The sequence below is a fragment of the Rhinopithecus roxellana genome, chromosome 13 (assembly GCF_007565055.1).
Source record: "Rhinopithecus roxellana isolate Shanxi Qingling chromosome 13, ASM756505v1, whole genome shotgun sequence".
NCBI lineage: Eukaryota > Metazoa > Chordata > Mammalia > Primates > Cercopithecidae > Rhinopithecus > Rhinopithecus roxellana.
The window spans coordinates 24,669,063-24,686,789 of record NC_044561.1 but is presented as its reverse complement, the minus strand read 5'-3'; the positions used below and the strand labels follow the sequence as shown (position 1 = coordinate 24,686,789).

The 17,727-nt window shown below is 44.0% G+C and overlaps 1 protein-coding gene across 3 annotated transcripts in view; it reads left to right on the top strand.

The window, feature by feature from the left end:
* The window catches only part of MYO18B (myosin XVIIIB), a 217,595-nt gene that overhangs the window by 70,128 nt on the left and 129,740 nt on the right, over positions 1–17,727 (top strand). For 2 of the 3 annotated variants that reach the window (XM_030915728.1, XM_030915726.1), the window contains exons 14-19: positions 660–779; positions 1,207–1,315; positions 5,048–5,172; positions 8,207–8,361; positions 12,488–12,611; positions 13,510–13,710. In XM_030915728.1, coding sequence (XP_030771588.1) covers positions 660–779; positions 1,207–1,315; positions 5,048–5,172; positions 8,207–8,361; positions 12,488–12,611; positions 13,510–13,710 — 834 coding nt within the window. The remainder of the gene's footprint in view (positions 1–659; positions 780–1,206; positions 1,316–5,047; positions 5,173–8,206; positions 8,362–12,487; positions 12,612–13,509; positions 13,711–17,727) is intronic. The other variant, XM_030915727.1, reaches the window with a different exon arrangement.

Below are 17,727 nucleotides of genomic sequence, written 5' to 3'. Positions count from 1 at the left end.
ACTCTGTCCAGCCATATTTTATAAGTTTATGTAGTAGCTAACTGAATAATAGATAGCTACAGTAAAAATGCAATAGGCAAAAGCAGTTTGGGAGCACACACACTGATACTGGATGTGCATGCTGTCACCTGCTAGGGGCAGATGGGCCATGGAGAATTGCAGAGAGGTGGTCTAGTGGAGAGCATTCTGGTGCTGTGGGTGTCCATCAGTGTGTCTTACTGAGGGACAGTGTTGGTACATCCAGTGAGATGATTTGCTAAAAGCTGGTTACAAAGAGATTCCACTAAAATGGCCATGTGTAAAACTGAGCACTTACTGCGTGCCAGCCACCGTGCTAAGCTTTCAATGGATTATCTCCTTGAATCCTCAAAATAGTGACATATGTTGTTTTTCCCCCTTTAAGTCTGAGAAGACTGAGAACCAGCAAGGCATCCTGCTTGGTGTAAAGTTACACAGCTAGTGAGTGTTGGACCAAGAGTTCTACCACATCAAGACCAATAAAATTCTGAAGTCCATCCTCTTAACCACTTGATTATACTTAAGGGTTGTTTTCCCATGATAGCTGGTGATTTGTCCAAAGGTGGTCCTCTGCATGGGGAGAGAAGGGTTGGTGGCTCCGCTGAGTGACCCTTCCTTGATCGCACCGTTCCCCGTCCCAGATTGCCGACTTGACCACTGAGCTGGCTGATGAGCGCTTCAAAGGTGATGTGGCCTGCCAGGTGCTGGAGAGTGAGCGGGCAGAGCGGCTACAGGCCTTCCGGGAGGTCCAGGAGCTCAAGGTGAGTGGTCAGGGGTGGCCGGGGGTGGCTGAACACGGTGGCTAAAAATGGTTGGGTCTGTCCCCCGACCCTCTCACTGGGGATCAGTATGCTTAAGCAAGATGCACAGATTGACTGACTGCTGCGCTCAAGGTCCTGGGGGACACTTAGGTCTCCTAAGCCTTGGCCTTGGGAGTGTTATGGGTGGATAGTCCCTGGCTAGAGAGGCAAATAGGAGAGGATTGTGTAGAAGGTGGACAGTCTTTGGCCTTGGAGGTGATTTGGTGAGAAATGTGCCAAAGGTGGCTAGCTCATGGTCCTGGATTCTGCATGGCTCAGGGGACTGTACAGAGGGTGGCCAATCCGAGCCTTGGAAGCACCAGGGGTAAGATGACCAGCCCAGGTCTTCTGTCCAGCTCTAGTTTGGACCTTGAGCCATTTCTTCTAGAGCAAGCATGAACAAGTCCAGAAAAAATTGGGAGACGTGAATAAACAGTTGGAAGAAGCCCAGCAGAAAATTCAGTTGAATGACTTGGAAAGGAATCCTGCTGGAGGAGGTGAGCAGCCTGGGACCCTTGGGGCTGGAAGCTGGTGGACAAAGTTGTCTTTTCCATTTATCCAGTCACTCATAGATAGAGCACTTTTTAGGTGCTAGACATTGCATGAGGGACTGCGACTCTGGCAGAGCAAACAGGCACAGTGTTACTCTCTTGGAACTTACAGTCTAATGGAATAAGCAGATATTGATCAGACAATCCAGCAATATCCTAGATAGCAAATTATCCGTATGATATGTGCTGTTTAGTTTTAATACAAGTAATGATTTTTAAAATAGTGGCTTTATAGGCAAGGTATGTTTATGTTTATGTGAATATTTTAAAAATAAATTTTCAGAGGCCTGGAGTGGTGGTTCACACCTGTAATCCTAGCACTTTGGGAAGCTGAAGTGGGAGGATTGCTTGAGCTCTGGAGTTCAAGACCAGCCTGGGCAACATAGTGAGACCACATTTCTATAAAAAACTTTAAAAATTAGCCAGGTGTGGTGGCATGTGCCTGAAGTCCCAGCTACTTGGGAGGCTGAGGTGGGACGATCGCTTAAGCCTGGGAGACCTAGGCTGCATTTCAGCCTAGGTGACAAAGCAAGACTCTGTCTCAAAAAAATACAAATAAAAATAGAACATAAATTTTGAGGAAGGCAGTCTAGTGGTTAAAAGTTGGAACCTATGAAGTTGTATTTCCAGATTTGGATTTTGGGGCAAAGAAATTGTGCCTCAGTTTCTTCCTCTTTCAAATGGAGATTGGCTTGAATAATTGATAGAAAATGTTTAGCCACATGTGTAGCATAGAGTGATGAATAGCTAATAGCTGCTTTACCGTTATTATTATGAGGAATAATGAGATCATAGTCCATCCTTATAGCAACCTGCAGAACAGAAACTACAGCTCTCCCCATTTCACAGAGGGTAAAGCAGTGTCAGACACTCAACAGTTACTGAATGGCGAGAAGGCAAGGGGACTCTTGGTTTTACCCAGGGATGTTATACATTTGTTCAGTTGTGCAAGGAGTTTCTGGGAGTATTCTTCTTATACAGTTTCCTGGAGACTTTGTGATTGGATGGCCTGGTGACATCTTTGCTAGCTTGTCACTGTGCCTCTTACTCTCCCCAGCCTAATGAAGTTGGGTGAGAAGGATATCAAGTAGGTCAGCTTCTATAAAATGTCAGCATTATTCCCTCCGTGTGTCCAGGTAATTTGTGCCCTTGAAATGTCAGGGACACTCAGAGGAATGGAGATCAGGGGTCTGTGGAGAAGGGACAATGCGTATTTATTTTCTGTTGAATTCTTGTTCTTCTTCCATCCTGGCTACCCCCGTGGCAGGCATTTACCGGGGAGGTTAATACAGATGAGTTTGAGGCTCTCTTAAAAGCAAGACCCAACAAGGTAGGGTACACACAGGGAGAGGGGAACATGTTGGTATAGAATCAGTAGTGTGGGACAGTCTCTGGCCTTGGAGGTAATTTCTAAAAAAATCCCCAGAGGAGCGCCAGTGTCAGTTCCATCTGCGTGAGATTCATGTCCAAATAATGCTTCCCAGTTTGTTTTCCTCTGTTAAGACTGGGGTGTTAATGAGAGGGGGACATGTGCTTAGCTCATGAGCACATTAGTCACAATACTATGTGGGCTCTCAGCTCTGGATGCTCATTCCAAGGAGCCAACCCACAAATATTTTGTTTTTCATTATGAAAGTAATACATACTCATTACAGAAAATGTCTAAAATATAGGAAATTTGAAAGAAGCAGTAAAACATTTTAATCATATCATTGCAGTGGTACCACAACCATCTCTATGGTTCAGGATGAAGTATGAATTATTTAAAAAATATGTTTTCCTTTATGCATGGCTAAATATTTAAAGAGAACCTTTTATGATATGCACTCAGCACTGAGCTGGACACTGGGGGGGTTACAGAGGAATTTTAATTGGGACCTGCTCTCAAGATATTTGCAAAATAAATGGGGAGATCAGGTAAACTCAGGAAAACACATTGATTAAGGGTGGCACTTATGGGCAGGGAGATTGGAGGTAGAGATGAGCCTTGAAGAAGAACAGTTTCCCCTCTTGTTCGTGTTGCCCACTCATGCCACTTGCTCTATAGCACATCGTAGCACAGAGTACATGGGAAGCTGCAGAAATGCTTTCTGCTGCTGCTTCTTACTTTTGCAGGCCATGCTGCTTGTGATTGTGAGGCTTTTCCTGTTGGAGAGACAGTGTGCTTTTCCCATCATGATGTTTTTACCTTGGTGGAAGCTTGAACAAGCTTTAACTCTTTATTATTATACCATCCTTCCTTTGGTTAATGATGTAGAAATCTCTATTGACGTCACCTCTTTCAAGAACTTAATCCTACCATCCATCTATCCATCCATCCACCCATCCATCCATCTGTCCATCCATCCATCTGCCCATCTGCTCACCCACCTATCCTTATATGCTACCATTTATTTATCTCTCAATCCATGCATTCATCCACCCATGCACCCACTTCTCTGTCTACAGTAACATCCATCCATCCATCCACTATTCCACCTACACAACCAACTATTTATCCATTAATCCTCTACCCTATCATCTAGTCAAGCATCTTATCCATTCAATTATCCACCTTTCTAGTGGAAGTTATCGAGCATTTACCAAATGCTAGGCATTGTAGTATACTCTGGGAACACAATGATGAACAAAACAAGTTTGTTGTCTTATTAATTTGAGTTCTCTTCTTGATTTCTATAAGCTTCTTTATGAAAGCCCTGATCATACTAGGTTTCAGCTATCTTTTTACTTGTTTCCTCTGCTTGATTATTCTGGATGGTAGGTGGATATGGCTTCTTATTCATTTCACTATCCCTTGCATCTTGTACAAAGTAGTGTGCTCAATGAGTGTGTGAATAGATGGATGGAAGGAGAGATGGATGGATGATAGGTGAATAAGTGGGTGGTCTTTATCTTTGGTCATCCGCTTGTGAAATGTTTTCCACAGCTTCATTAACTTAATGGGCATTATTCTATTATTCAGATAGTCAAAAGATAAGACATATCAACCTAAAATAACCCATTCTAATCAGTCTAACAGTTTTAATCAAACCAGCCAATAATTTTTTTGACATGTTTACCAAATCAAAGGATTTGGTATCCATCTTATCTTGTGGAGACATCTTCTGACCAGTTTAGTAGTCTTGAATTATTGCTAATTTACTTATTTGTTAATTGGACCAACAGCCAATGATTATATACTTTGTATAACCCAATAAATTTGGCTAGTAGGATGACTCTTTTTACCTGATTATTGTATTAGGTTCATTAAGCAATCCATGAGCTTGTATCAACATGTATGGGAATCAGCTTGTAGGGAACTCTTCCAGAGGGTGTGAAGGACTCACAGATGACTGAAACAGCTCCCTTGCCCTTAAGGATTATGAAATTTCCTTGGAAAAGGGAAGATATGAATGTACTTATAGAGACAACTAAACAGTATAAGGCAACTAACCTTAGAAGAGTGAGCAGTCAAGAACTTTAGACAGTTGGAGGTGGTCAGGACAGGCTGCCTGAAGGAAGCGTTATTTAAAACTCAGAGTTAAAGCATAGTTTCTTGGTCCAAGGTTGAAGCTCAGGGGCTCTGTGAATATTGTGAAATTGCATGCCAAGAGCCAAGAAAGTGGAGGAGAGCCATTCTCATTCCTGCTTTATACTCATTTGGCCTCTTATCCTGGCCTCCCTGACTCCATTAAACAGCAGACGAGTGGCAAATGCGCTTCGACTGTGCCCAGATGGAGAACGAGTTTCTCAGAAAGCGTCTGCAGCAATGCGAGGAGAGGCTGGACTCGGAGCTGACAGCCAGGAAAGAGCTGGAGCAAAAGGTAAGATGTGGGGATAGTCTGGGCCACAGAAGTGTCAGAGAGTGGGCAGGCTCTCACCTCCACTGTGGGTGATCGAGGTATTAGCTGACCCTGGGGAGGGAGGAAGACGATACCAGCCACTTCAGGTTTTTCCATCTCCACTGTTATTACAAATGCTGGTCGCTGCAAGACATGAAAAATATTGTCTGTACATGTGGATCTTCTATCCAGAGACTGCTCTGTGGTGTAAAGAACATGGATATTAACTCAGGATATCTGAGTTCCAGTTCCATTTCTACATGAACCCTGTGGAAGTCACTTTAACTCATGTTTCTTATTTATTACATAATTATCAGTGGTCTTAAAACTGTCACATTTCCCTGTTGCCTCTATTCTAATCTGCTACCTTCATCTGTCATCCAGACCAAAGCAACAACCTCCTAGCTGTCCTCCTTGCCTCTGGCCTCTCCTCTCAACCACCTGCCACACTGCAGCCAAAGAATATTTCAGAGTCTCTTTCAGATTGTTCTATGATCATAAAGTATGCTGACTCTTATGATGGATTTTTTTCCTTGCATGTTTTGTAAATTTTGTTTTTGAGCTCATCTTCAACAGGTTTCTCTGTTCCTCCCGCAGTAGTCCCAGGTGTTCTGCATTGTGGAATTTTTTTTTGTTTGTTTCTCTCCCAGTGAATTTTTGTGTGTGTGTTTAGCTATTTTTTTTTTGTCATGAGTTAATCTTCAGCAGGAGATTTAATTTTTTTTTAACATTCTATTGATTTTGATGGGAGCCCTTTGCTAACAGGGTCGTGGGTGTGTTCTGCTAGAAGAAACCCTTTTTCACTTTCTTTGGCAGCAGTCGCTGAGATAATGCTAAATTCTTGGTCTCAGATTTTTTGCAGCATGTAAAAATTGTCAATTGGATCTCTAAACCCACATGAGGCTCAGACCTGGGGTTTAAAATTCTTATGAGAGTACTTCTTCCCCCACCTAGATCCAGGGTGAAAGCAAGCTTTCTTACCACCTTTCAGGCCAGGATGTGGAGCTTTTATTTTCTCTTCTCACTGAGGTGCATGCAGTTCTTTGAGGGGTTTGTCAGTGAAACGGTCTTCATTCCAACTCTTCACTTTCCATGAGCCCAGAGCCTTGTCTTCTGTCTCTGTCTAGACATTGAAACACAAACCTCTATCCTAAAGGACATTTCTGGATCTATCAACTGTTCTTCCTCCTCATCTTGGCCGCCATAATATTAGTATGCACCATTATTGTTAGGGCTTTGCGTCCTCTGCATTTCTGATATCCTGAAATGTCCTTCTTTCTTGAAGGTGACATTACAAATCTAATGCAATCTTATCTATATATAATATAATCTTATCTAGCCTTTCTAGATGAATGTACAGATAGTTTGGTCTCTTTGCTTGTCTTCTGTGGCCTCCAACTATCCCTCATCTACATTCTAACCAGTTCACACTCTAACAAATTGTGTGCTAGTAAATGACTCCGGAAAAAAGAAAAAGCCCTGATTTGTAGCACTTGCCAATTTCCCTGGTGTAAATACTCCCACCATGGCCAATTTCAAACTACCATTGTGATGTCACTAACATGGAATTGGAAAGGGATGCACAGAATTGGCTCTGTGCATCTCTTTCAAATTGGTACAAGCCGACTCCAGCACAGCACTGATTCCAGCCACACTCCGTTTTGTTTTTTTTTTTTTCTCCTTCCAAAAATGTCTGATTCTTTCTCACCTCTGGGACTTTGCATATGCTATTTCTTCTTCCCAGAGCAATCTTTCTTTTTCTCTCCTGCCTAGATATCTCCAACTATTCTTAAGATCTTAGCTTAAATGTCACTCTCTCCAGAAAGTCTTTGCTGACGCAGATTGAGTTGGGAGTCCCTGAGTTGTCTCCCAAAACATAGGCCTCATCATGCTGTACTGTAATTGCCTACTCACTTCATAGTCTCTCCCATTCGATATAAGAGCCATAGGGTGGAGGTTATATTTGTGTATCTATTCTATTCTCAACGTGAGCAAAAAGTATCATGTGATTGCCTTGCAGAGGTGGGCCTGGGTGAGATCACATGGGATTTTATAAACAATGGAAGTGACTCTTGATATCCTCTATGCTGGTGGTGATGGTTTTAGTGGTCACTTTCAAGATGAACATTGCATCATGGTCCTCAAGAGACACTTGAACCATAGATAAACACAGATGGACAACTGCAGGAAAGCAGCCCAGTTCTTTAATAACAAATTATAAAGTTGAGTCAGTTTCCCTAGGGAAGGGGTATATTTATGCTACATTAAAAAGTAATAAAACTGCAACCTTTTCTGAGCCGCAGAATATAAGAAAACATCCCATTTGCCTTCAAATACTGAATTTAGAATTACAGGCTTCATTAACTCAGAGTTTTGCTTATTTAAAGCAATTCTTTAATGAGGCCATTTCTTCAAAGCCAGTGTGCTGAGTTGCATGCTCTGCTCTTTCCCAGATCTAAACTAGGATATTTGGGAGAGTGTTTCCTGGAGGAAGATGCAAGAGTCTTTACGTTTGCTTGTTTAAGGCCGTGTGCATTCAGGTGTTAATTCAGTCCATGCAAAGTGCCATTTGCTGCTTTAACCTTTAAGGCTTGTCACTTGGGATTCCAGGTCACATTTTTTAGGTGTGTCATTTTGGCTGCTCTGTGGCTAATCCTCACATATCCCTTCTGATCATGTCGGCTGGTGGGGATATGAGTTATCTGGTGGCTCAGGGGGTCATCAAGTTGAGGCAGGGTAGGTAAAGTCTGTGGGAGCATTGGCTGGAGATTTAAAGTAAAATCAACCTTAAGAGAGTGGTGGAATTATCCCCACTTTACCTCTGAGCAAACTGAGGCTCAGAAAAGTAGCATCCTGGAGGTGGCCCAGGAGGAAGGTAGTCAAGACATGGTCTCCCCATTCCAGCATCTGCTGTTTTCTCATTACACACCTTGGAAATAGCAGCTCCTTGAAATACAAAGTAAAAAGCACATTCCATGCCCACAGAGCCAGGTAATTCATTCTATTACTCTTACAGCTCGGGGAGCTGCAAAGTGCTTATGATGGGGCCAAGAAGATGGCTCACCAACTGAAGAGGAAGTGCCACCATCTTACCTGTGACCTGGAGGACACCCGCGTCCTGCTAGAGAACCAACAAAGTCGAAACCATGAGCTGGAGAAGAAGCAGAAGAAGTGAGTTGCATCCGTCACCATCACCTGGGCTGCCAGGGTGGGCTACATTGGAGCCGGGGTCTTCTCGGGTATCCAGGTTCTCCTTCTAACTCCCTCACTTCAACTCCCTTGTTTCGCTCTAATCTTCCTCCCTGTCCCCTCACACCTTATTCCTGTATGGGTCTCCCAAGAATCCAGCAAGAAATGATTCTTTTCTTTTAGCCAGCCTCAGCTATGTTGCCAATTGACCGTGTGACCTTGGGGAACTTTCTTTGCCTTTCTGGGCCTTAACATCCCCATTTGTCGAGTGAAGGGTTTGTTGCGGAGGGTCGAGACAGCATGGTGATTTGGAGCCCAGGCATTGATACTAAAGTCATCTCATTCAAGTCCTGAAGGTGCCTCTTTCTAGATGTGTGACCTTGAGCAGGTCATTCAGCCTTTCCCAGCCAAATTCCTTACCCGTAGGCTGGGGATAAGATCGCCCCCTTGTGGTGAGGCCTAAATAATGCAGTCAGTACATCTAAGTGCGATCCTAGTTCCTATTCCCATTGGTGAAAATTGGGCTAGAGAATAAGGAGGAGGCCAAAATATGGCCTTCTCATTTAGGATTTGGACTCTCAGATCATGTGAGCCATTCTGGCAGAGACTGGGCGTTGTGCACCAGCAAGATGCTAATCTTGAATCTGCGCAGTGTGGTTCCCATACTTGCGTTCCCATTGGGTTGCTGTTACAACGGAGTGATGGTGGAGCCTGGATTTGTACCCAGATTCGCGCACTGATGGGCTTCTTCATGCAAAACCTCAGAACCTGTGATGCTTGGACAGCTTAGCTGTGTCTGAAGTTCTCCAGCTCACTCGGTGAGGGTAAAGGTGTACAGGGGTCCTGTTTTGAGCCAGCCAAGACCTAATGGAGATGTCATAGAAGGCAAATAGGTGGGAAGCAGCCTCTTTTAGAAGGCCCATGATAAAATACAGACAAATGTTCCTGTGTAAGCCAAGATGTGGTTTTGTGGAAACTGCCTCCTTTCCAAGAAGTAGGAAGCAGAATTATATTTCCATGGAGGTGGCATAGATTTTGAACTTGATCTGCATTAAATATCATTTCTCTTATTAATCCTTCAGCTTTCCTGAGCTGCCTTCTTCATCTGAAAAAGGTCTTTGGGGGATTGTTAGCTTGCTCTCCACCCCCAAAATAAGAAAGGTTTATTTTGTGTTTACTGATATATCACTCTGTTCCACTTTCTACCTCCCTGTGGGTGCTCTGGCTGAACCTTACCCTTGCAGTAGGGAAAATGGCTTGGCTCCATCTTGGCCACCTGCTGTGTGACCTTGGCAAATAACACCATCTCTCTGGGCCAGAGAGTGACTGATGTTTCAGATGAGTCCTTGGACTTATCTTGAAGAATGGGTCTGACATATACCCCTGTCTGTGAAACAAGAGGTTTGGACTCCATCATTCCCCAGGTTTCTCCCAGCTGTGACCCTCTTGGCCCCTAACTATGGGTTCTACTCTTGTTCTGAAAAGCCTAACAGAGGGTTTCAGCTCTCTGATGAGGAAGGGGCCAGCCTCTGGAATTTGCACAGCCAGAAAATTCCATCTTTCTGGTCTTTCCTTTTCCCTTTGGACAGAATCCCTCATTACAGGGACTTACGAATCTCCCCAGGATACCCCCCAAGGAAAGTTCCTATTTCTTCATATTTGCATGTCCTCCTCTCAAAACTTAACTTTCTTGTGATGCCCTCTGCTCTGTTACCATCTCTTGGCAGAAGCTAATTTATGTTTTGATGCCAACTGCAGATAACAGGCATTACCTTTCCAGGTATTAGCATTTATGTCTCAGTCTAACTGTGGAAGTTCGGGCAGAATGATTATGGTGAAGGAAAAATCTAGAAGTCAGTAAATACTTCCTTGCATCTCTCAATGCTTAATCGAAATGTAGATGCAGCTGCCTCCTGAGTTTGCTGGGGCCAGGACAGAGGGATGTCTCCCCATTGGTAGAGTTCTCTGTTTGCCACTTTGGCTTCTAAGTTCAGAGTGGCCTGGAATGGTTTCATTTTGGTTGGATTGTTTGTGGCATGATTACCCTATGGGTCACAAAGCTTAGTTCTGAGGGCTGATGAAACCCCAGGTAAGCCCTGGCTAGACTCACTGACTCCCACACTCAAGGGAGGCTGGACCCAAGGCCCTTTTTTAGCAGGGTGAAGGTTGTATGCAAATCTCTCTGGCCCCAGGCGATTGGCTGGTCAGTGTGAGCTGTTTGGTAGGAGTTGAGGTCTGTAGCAGCTACTCTTTGGCATCAAGTGGCCTGTTAAGTCAAGGACTCCTCTGCACCATCAGTTACTGTCTGGCCCCCACTGTCTTACCTCACCTGTCCCAGGAACGGACAGGTAGATGGGAAACTAGCTAAGACACTAGGAAAGCTGAGCCCAAATCCACTTCCACCACTTTGGAATTTGGGGCTGAATCACTCCTCCTCTCTGAACTTCAGTTTCCTCCTCAGTGAATGGATTGAATGACATGTTTCTTGCTGAATTGTTGTAAGAACAACATGGATCCCAGCCCAGGATCTGGCACATTGGGACGGCTGGATCATCACGCTCATCACAATGCTTCCATTCAGAGGCAGCAAATAGTGCCCTTTGGATGATGTCACCAACAGCCAATCAGAAAGCTCCTGAGCTGTTCCAACAGGAGGGCTCCCTTATGATTGGGTCTTTCAGGAGTCTGAGACTTTGAGTGATAGTCTAATATTAAGGAACATTGGATAATCTTATAACAAGGGAGACTTTCTTGTCACCAAAGGCCAAACCGCATGTCCACTTCTGCCATATCAAGATCTCTGGAGCAATGGGACTTCCTGTTTGGGCCAAGGGCAAGTGACTCAAAGTCACACCTTACTGAGGCTTGGCAAGGGCTTCTCTATTGGTTTCCTCATCTGTGATACTGCCAGGAGGCTGAGACAACTGAACGGAGTGACGTAACATCCAGGAAGTGCTTCTCACCCAGTGGTCATCACAGAAGGGCAGGAGGGCCCCTAACAAGGCGTTAATTCCCTGGATGACATTCAGTAGGACTGACTAGTCTTTGTGTTTTCTGCTTGAGAAACAAATGAGGACAAGAATGTATAAATGTCCATCATTTTATCAATAATCAGCATGCTTTAGTATGGCATAGGAGAATATAAGCCAGACAATATGTTAAAATGTGAAATGTGGAATATCCTCATTCTACTTACATCCATTTGTTTGTTCACTGGTTAGGAAATAGTGGATGTCAAATGGGATCTGATAGATTTAAGGGGTCTTGACATAGACTGGCAGACCAGGTAGATCAGGTTTTTTGTTTTGTTTTGTTTTGTTTTTGTGAGACAAGGTCTTGCTCTGTCACCCAGGCTGAAGTGCAATGGCACAATCATGGCTCACTGCAGCCTTGACCTCCTGGGCTCAAGTGATCCTCCCACTTCAGCCTCCAGAGTAGCTGGGATTACAAGTGCATGCCACGATGCCCAGGTAATTTTAAATTTAAAATTTTTTAAATTTTAAAATTTTAAAAATAGAGATGGGGTCTCACTTTGTTGGTCTTTAACCACAGGCTGGTCTTTAACTCCTGGCCCCAAGTGATCCTCCTACCTTGGCCTCTCAAAGTGTTGGGATTATAAGCGTGAGACACCGTGCCTGGTCATTTTTAAGAATATATCCTTTATATCTGTATATAGTTTTATTCTATTTTCATTTTTGTCTGTGTATTTTTATTAGATTTTAGGGTTAGCATTTAGATTAGCATTTTAGTAGGGAGCTGATGAAGGCAGCAGAAGTTTCAGTCTAACGGTGGAAATTCAGGCAGAATGATTATGGCGAGGGAGAAATCTGGAATAATAAGTTCACGTATTTTTATGGCAACTCTATCTAAACCCTAAAAATTGCTCTGTGATTTTTCAGATTCGCATCCTACATCCACAGCCTTACGTAAAAGCATTGAGAAAACTTCCAACTCCTCATTCTTTTTTTCTCTTTCTTCTTCCGTTTGCTCTCTTTCTCATGGTTCTTGGGAAACTAGTGGCCTCTCTGCAGCCCCTGCCTGCCCCTGCCTCAATCACTCCCCCCACCCACCTGCCTACAGAGCCCTGACACGTGTTCTGCTTGGACAGGTTTGACCTGCAGCTGGCCCAGGCCCTAGGTGAGTCTGTGTTTGAGAAGGGTCTCCGTGAGAAAGTGACCCAGGAGAACACCAGTGTCCGGTGGGAACTAGGCCAGCTTCAGCAGCAGTTGAAGGTAAGGGATGGGGGACACAGAGCTATCTTGGCTCTTGGTGGCTGAATCTCAGGAAACTCCAGCGTGCACCTGCTGCAAATGGTGACAGAGAGAAAACTTCACAAGGGTATCCTGGTCTGTCAAGCAGCTGGGTCCCAGTGTGTCTTAATAAAATAGCAAACAGTGGCTGGCAAATTGATAATCAGCCTTTATTTGAGCAATCTTGATGTCTTGATCTTGCTCCAGTTACCTGCACAGGTTCCGAGGTGCTTACCTGGGAGGTATGACAGGCTCAGCAGAGAATGAGTTAGCTATAACTTTGTCCAGGAGCAATGCCCTGGTCCATGCAGGCTCCAATGCAGAGAGATTTTACTAAAATACAGCACGGGTACCTCACTCAGCTGCTCCTCATCCTTTTGTGGTTCTCTACTACTCACAGGAGAACCTCTGGGCACTTTAGCCTGGCATTCAGCTCCTTCATGATCTAACCAAAAGTTATTTGATCCTGGAGCTGACTTTCTAACCTGGAAGAGTCATTTCTGAGCACTTTGCCTCCCTGCTCCAACATCTCAATCCCAGCCTCAGAAGGCACACAGGGAAGCTTTAGCTATGTGCCTCCACTTCCCTTACAAATGGGGTCAACCCTTCTTGTAGGTGCTCTGAGATTGAACTCTAGGGACAATCTACTCTAATCCCACCTCCCATCCCCAGCTCCATGCCTGTATGAGCAGTACTGAGAGCAGCCCTTGCTGGTGTCCCACAGGGGGTGCTGTGAGGGGCCGTGCGGTCCAGGTGGAGACTGCAGGCATTGGAAAGTGGAAAGCGCCACTCCAGCCCCAGTTGACTGTAGAGGTATCTCTGGGGGAGGAGGGAGACATACTCATGTGACTCTGGACCTCTGTCCTCTTTGTCTCTGTAGCAAAAGGAGCAGGAAGCCTTGCAGCTGAAGCAGGAGGTGGAGATGCTCCAGGACCATAAATGGGAGCTGCTGGGGTCACCCTCTCTGGGGGAAAATTGCATTGCTGGCTTGAAGGAGAGGCTCTGGAAGTTGGAATCCAGTGCCCTTGAGCAACAGAAAGTCCAGAGCCAGCAGGAAAACACCATCAAGCAGCTGGAGCAGGTAGGAAAGCCCTGTCCCAGGTTAACACCCTGTCCCATGTCTCCAATGCAGAGTGATGTTATTAAAATACGACATGGGTGCCTCACTTGTTTGCTCCTCATCCTTCAGTGGCTCCCTTTTATCCCAGGGAACTTTTAAGCTCCTAAGTCTGACATTCAGATCCTTCCTGATCCAGTTTTCTCCTGCAAGGTTCAGTGTCACCTCCTCAGAGAAGGCTGCTTTAATCACCTTGCAAATAGCTCCCACTATGTTGCATTCATTTCCCATCTCCTTAGCTGGGTTGCTTTCGTTTGTGGTACCTGCCATCATATTAGATAGTATTTTTTAAAAGTTTGCTTTATGTCTTTCTCTCTCATTAGGTTATAAGCTTCATGAAGTCAAATTGTTTTTCTGTTTCTCTGGCTTCTTAGTGTAATCCTAAAGCCTAGAATGAGGCCAGGTACATAGCTGATGCTCAATAAATAGCTGTTGACCAAATATCTAACCTTCACTGAGTACTGTCTGTGTACTAACCTCAGCCCTAAGCTCTCCCCACACATCTCATGAATCTCCCCAAGAACCTTATGTAGGGAGATCTTAGTATTATCCCCACTTTAGATGTGGAAGTTGAGACTCAGAGACATGGAGAAAGTGTCAAGGATGGGATTTGGAACCTATGCCATCTGACCCCACACCGCCTTGAATGTCTACTATGTGCCAGGCATTGTGCACAACTTCAAGGCAGATTGAAGTGCTACTCTTTGGGAAAAATAAAATAATAAAATAACAAAGAGAGTAAGACAAAAATATAAAATACTCTTGTACCAACACCCTCTGCAAAGTACCAGATGAATATTTTATTTGTCTGCTTGCTTATTTATATGCTTATTTATTTACCTCATTCTATAAATAATTTGAGGCAGCTTACAAGATATATGTATAATAGAATATAAAAATTATAAATAAAACAATCCAAACCAGAAAAGTACAAATTAAAATTGACACTAAGGGGGGCGGTGGGGGCAGCGAATTAATATGCAGATAAAGCAAAACACATGGTCTCACACATGTAACAGTTTTAGCTCTAAAATTCCTGGTGGTCAGAGAGAAACAGGAAATGTGAGTTACATGCCTGAGATAAACAAACAAACAAACAATTTTTCTAGGGGAAGTAACGCTTTTTCTGATGCTTGGTTCTAAACGAATTTCTCTTGTGGGGTTTTGTAAAAGGCAATTACTTTAAAGTGTTTTTTTAAAAAATGCTGGGGCCACCCTTATGCGAGAAAATGTGATCAGGTGTCATGAATGTGTAAAGCAGATGAACTCTGAGCAGCTCTGTTGAACTGAAGTGGGGATGGGTAGGACAGGGGTTGGGGGAGCCAGGGGTCAGCTCTTGCTTCTTGCTGACCACTACTCCATCAAGATGGAGCCTGGTGAGTATCAAGACATGTGGGTGGTGGGTATGGGGGAACAGGATCCAGAAAGTCTTGGATGCTCACTAAGGAGCGATAAGGAAGACAAGTCCTTTACTCAGTCAGCCTGTATTTATTAAGTACTTCCTCTGCATCATGCACTCTGTGGATGCTAAGGGTGCAATTGCAAATAAGACAGACACAATCTCTGCCCTCCCAAAGTTTATAGTCATGCTTAGTGTTAGAGGAATGTTAAACTTGAAGATCTGGCCATGACAGCAGGGTTGGGGGAGAGATCAGGGAAAACTTCCTGGAGGAAGTGATGTTTACTGAAGCGGGAAGCTGGAGGATGAATGAGAATTGGCTGAATGAGAGAGTTCCAGGCAGAGGACCAGCCTGTGCAAAAACCTGGAGACAGGATACTCGTAGGATATTCAAGGAGCTGTAATACGGGGTCTTTGAGGCAGCTTGTTGCCTATATGACCTTAGGCAAGCCCTTGTTTTCTCCAGACATCAGTCTCCTTGTCTGTACAATCAAATATGGAGCCTTATCTCTCCCCTAGCTTCCTGCCAACCACAGCTATGAATCAGTGAGGGTTTGTGAAGAAGGTGGAGTATCTGTGTAGGTCTTTAAAGGGCATGGATGACGGTGCAGTGCCATGTAGCAACCCAGTGTTCCTTGTGTTCCTTACGTGAATAGGATCTTCCCAGAGCCAAGAATAAAACAAGCCCTCTTGAAAAACTGTGTTAACTATTTAAGATACCACTGGGGAACCACTTGATGCTTGGAAGCAAAAAATATATTACCCTGGCCTCAGGGACCCAAAACTTAATGCAACTTCCTGAATTTCCATGCTCAGTTCACCCAGGAGGTGAGGCTGACTCAACACTTTTATCCGTCTTCAGTTTCACCCATAACCCCAGGCTGCATTGTGCCCTTGTAGACATCCAGTAGATATTTATTGATTATAATAGAATACTTTTTCCAGGGAATTTTATGTTAACTCGTATAAGTTTGACATAAATGGTATTGCAGATGTCAAGAATGTCCAAGAGGCTAGAAAAAATGAAAAAGAAATTTTATAGTTACTTGCTCAGGCTCCTTCGTTTTGGATTATCTTCCCATAACCCCTGTCATTTTAAAGGAAAAAAAGGCATGAAGCTGACATTTAAAGTGAGCCTACTCTATGCCAGGAACTGTAACAGGGCCTCTGACGTACACTATCCTTTTTGCTCCTCACCACGGCATAGCAGGGAATATTATCGACGTTTTAAAAGACCCAGATTGTTTTTTCTGAACTTAATTTCCCTGTTGGGGACAGCACTTGTGAAGTTCCAAAAGCATGGTGAGAGGTGCTGGGACAGTAGAGTAAATGATCAGAAAGTTATAATTTCTACAAGGTAACCCATTGTATTCGTCTGTTTTCACACTGCTGTAAAGAACTGCCTGAGACTGGGCAATTTATGCAAAAAAGAGGTTTAATTAACTCACAGTTCCACATGGCTGGGGAGGCCTCAGGAAATTTACAGTCATGGTGGAAGGGGAAACAGGCAAGTCTTACATGGTGGCCGGCAAGAGAGGGCGTGTGAATCAGGAACAGTCAAACCCTTATAAAACCATCACATCATGTGAAAACTCATTCACTATCATGAGAAAAGCGCAGGGGAAACCACCCCCTTTGATCCAATTACCTCCCACCAGGTCCTTCCCTTGACATGTGGGGATTATGGGAATTACAATTCAAAATGAGATTTGGGTGGGGACGCAGAGCAAAACCGTATCACCCATCTACACTGTTGAGTTCCAAATGCTTTGTCCTGGTCCAGTAGCATTAAAGAGTATAGATAAAGGAAAGCTTCAAAGCTTTCTTGGGCCCTGTACCCTGGGGATTCTACTCCAGTAGGTCTAGGGTGAAGCTCTGCAATTTGTATGTTTTAAAAATGTGTTTGCAATTCTAATGTGCCACAAAATTTGAGAAGCCAGGACTTGGGCCAATCTGTCAATCATGCAGATCAGGAAAGTGTAAGTCTTGAACTAGACCTAGAACTCATGACTTTTTTGCCTTCCACTCTAGAATCCTTTGTATGACTTCACACAGTTCCAGCATTATGCACAGATCTATGCCTGTTGCATGTGTTTTGGAGGTTCTTGTGTAAAGACCCAGCTCATTCATGGGATCACACCTCAGGTTGCTGGGGAGGGAAGGGATAGTCTTTTCTGTTTTTGAAATAATGGGGAAAGAGAAAATAATATTTATGTATCAGATACTGTGCTAGGTGCTTTATATCATCTCATTTAATTCTCATAGTAGCATTCTGAGACGGTTGTTTCCTACAGAGAAAGGGGACTAACCCAGAGGTAAAGTGAATTGTCTAAGATAACATTTTGGGCAAGTCGTCTTCTTTTCCAGGCTTTCATGTCTTCATAAACTTTTGTCCTACCATTCATCTACCTATCCACCCACCCGGAAAACCATCAATGATGCCTGCTCCAGGAATGAGAAATATGTTTCATCTTAAGAGTGTTGAGAAGGGGGCCAGGCACAGTGGCTCAAACCTATAATACCAGCACTTTGGGAGGCCGAGGCAGGTGGATCACCTGAGGTCAGGAGTTTGAGACCAGCTT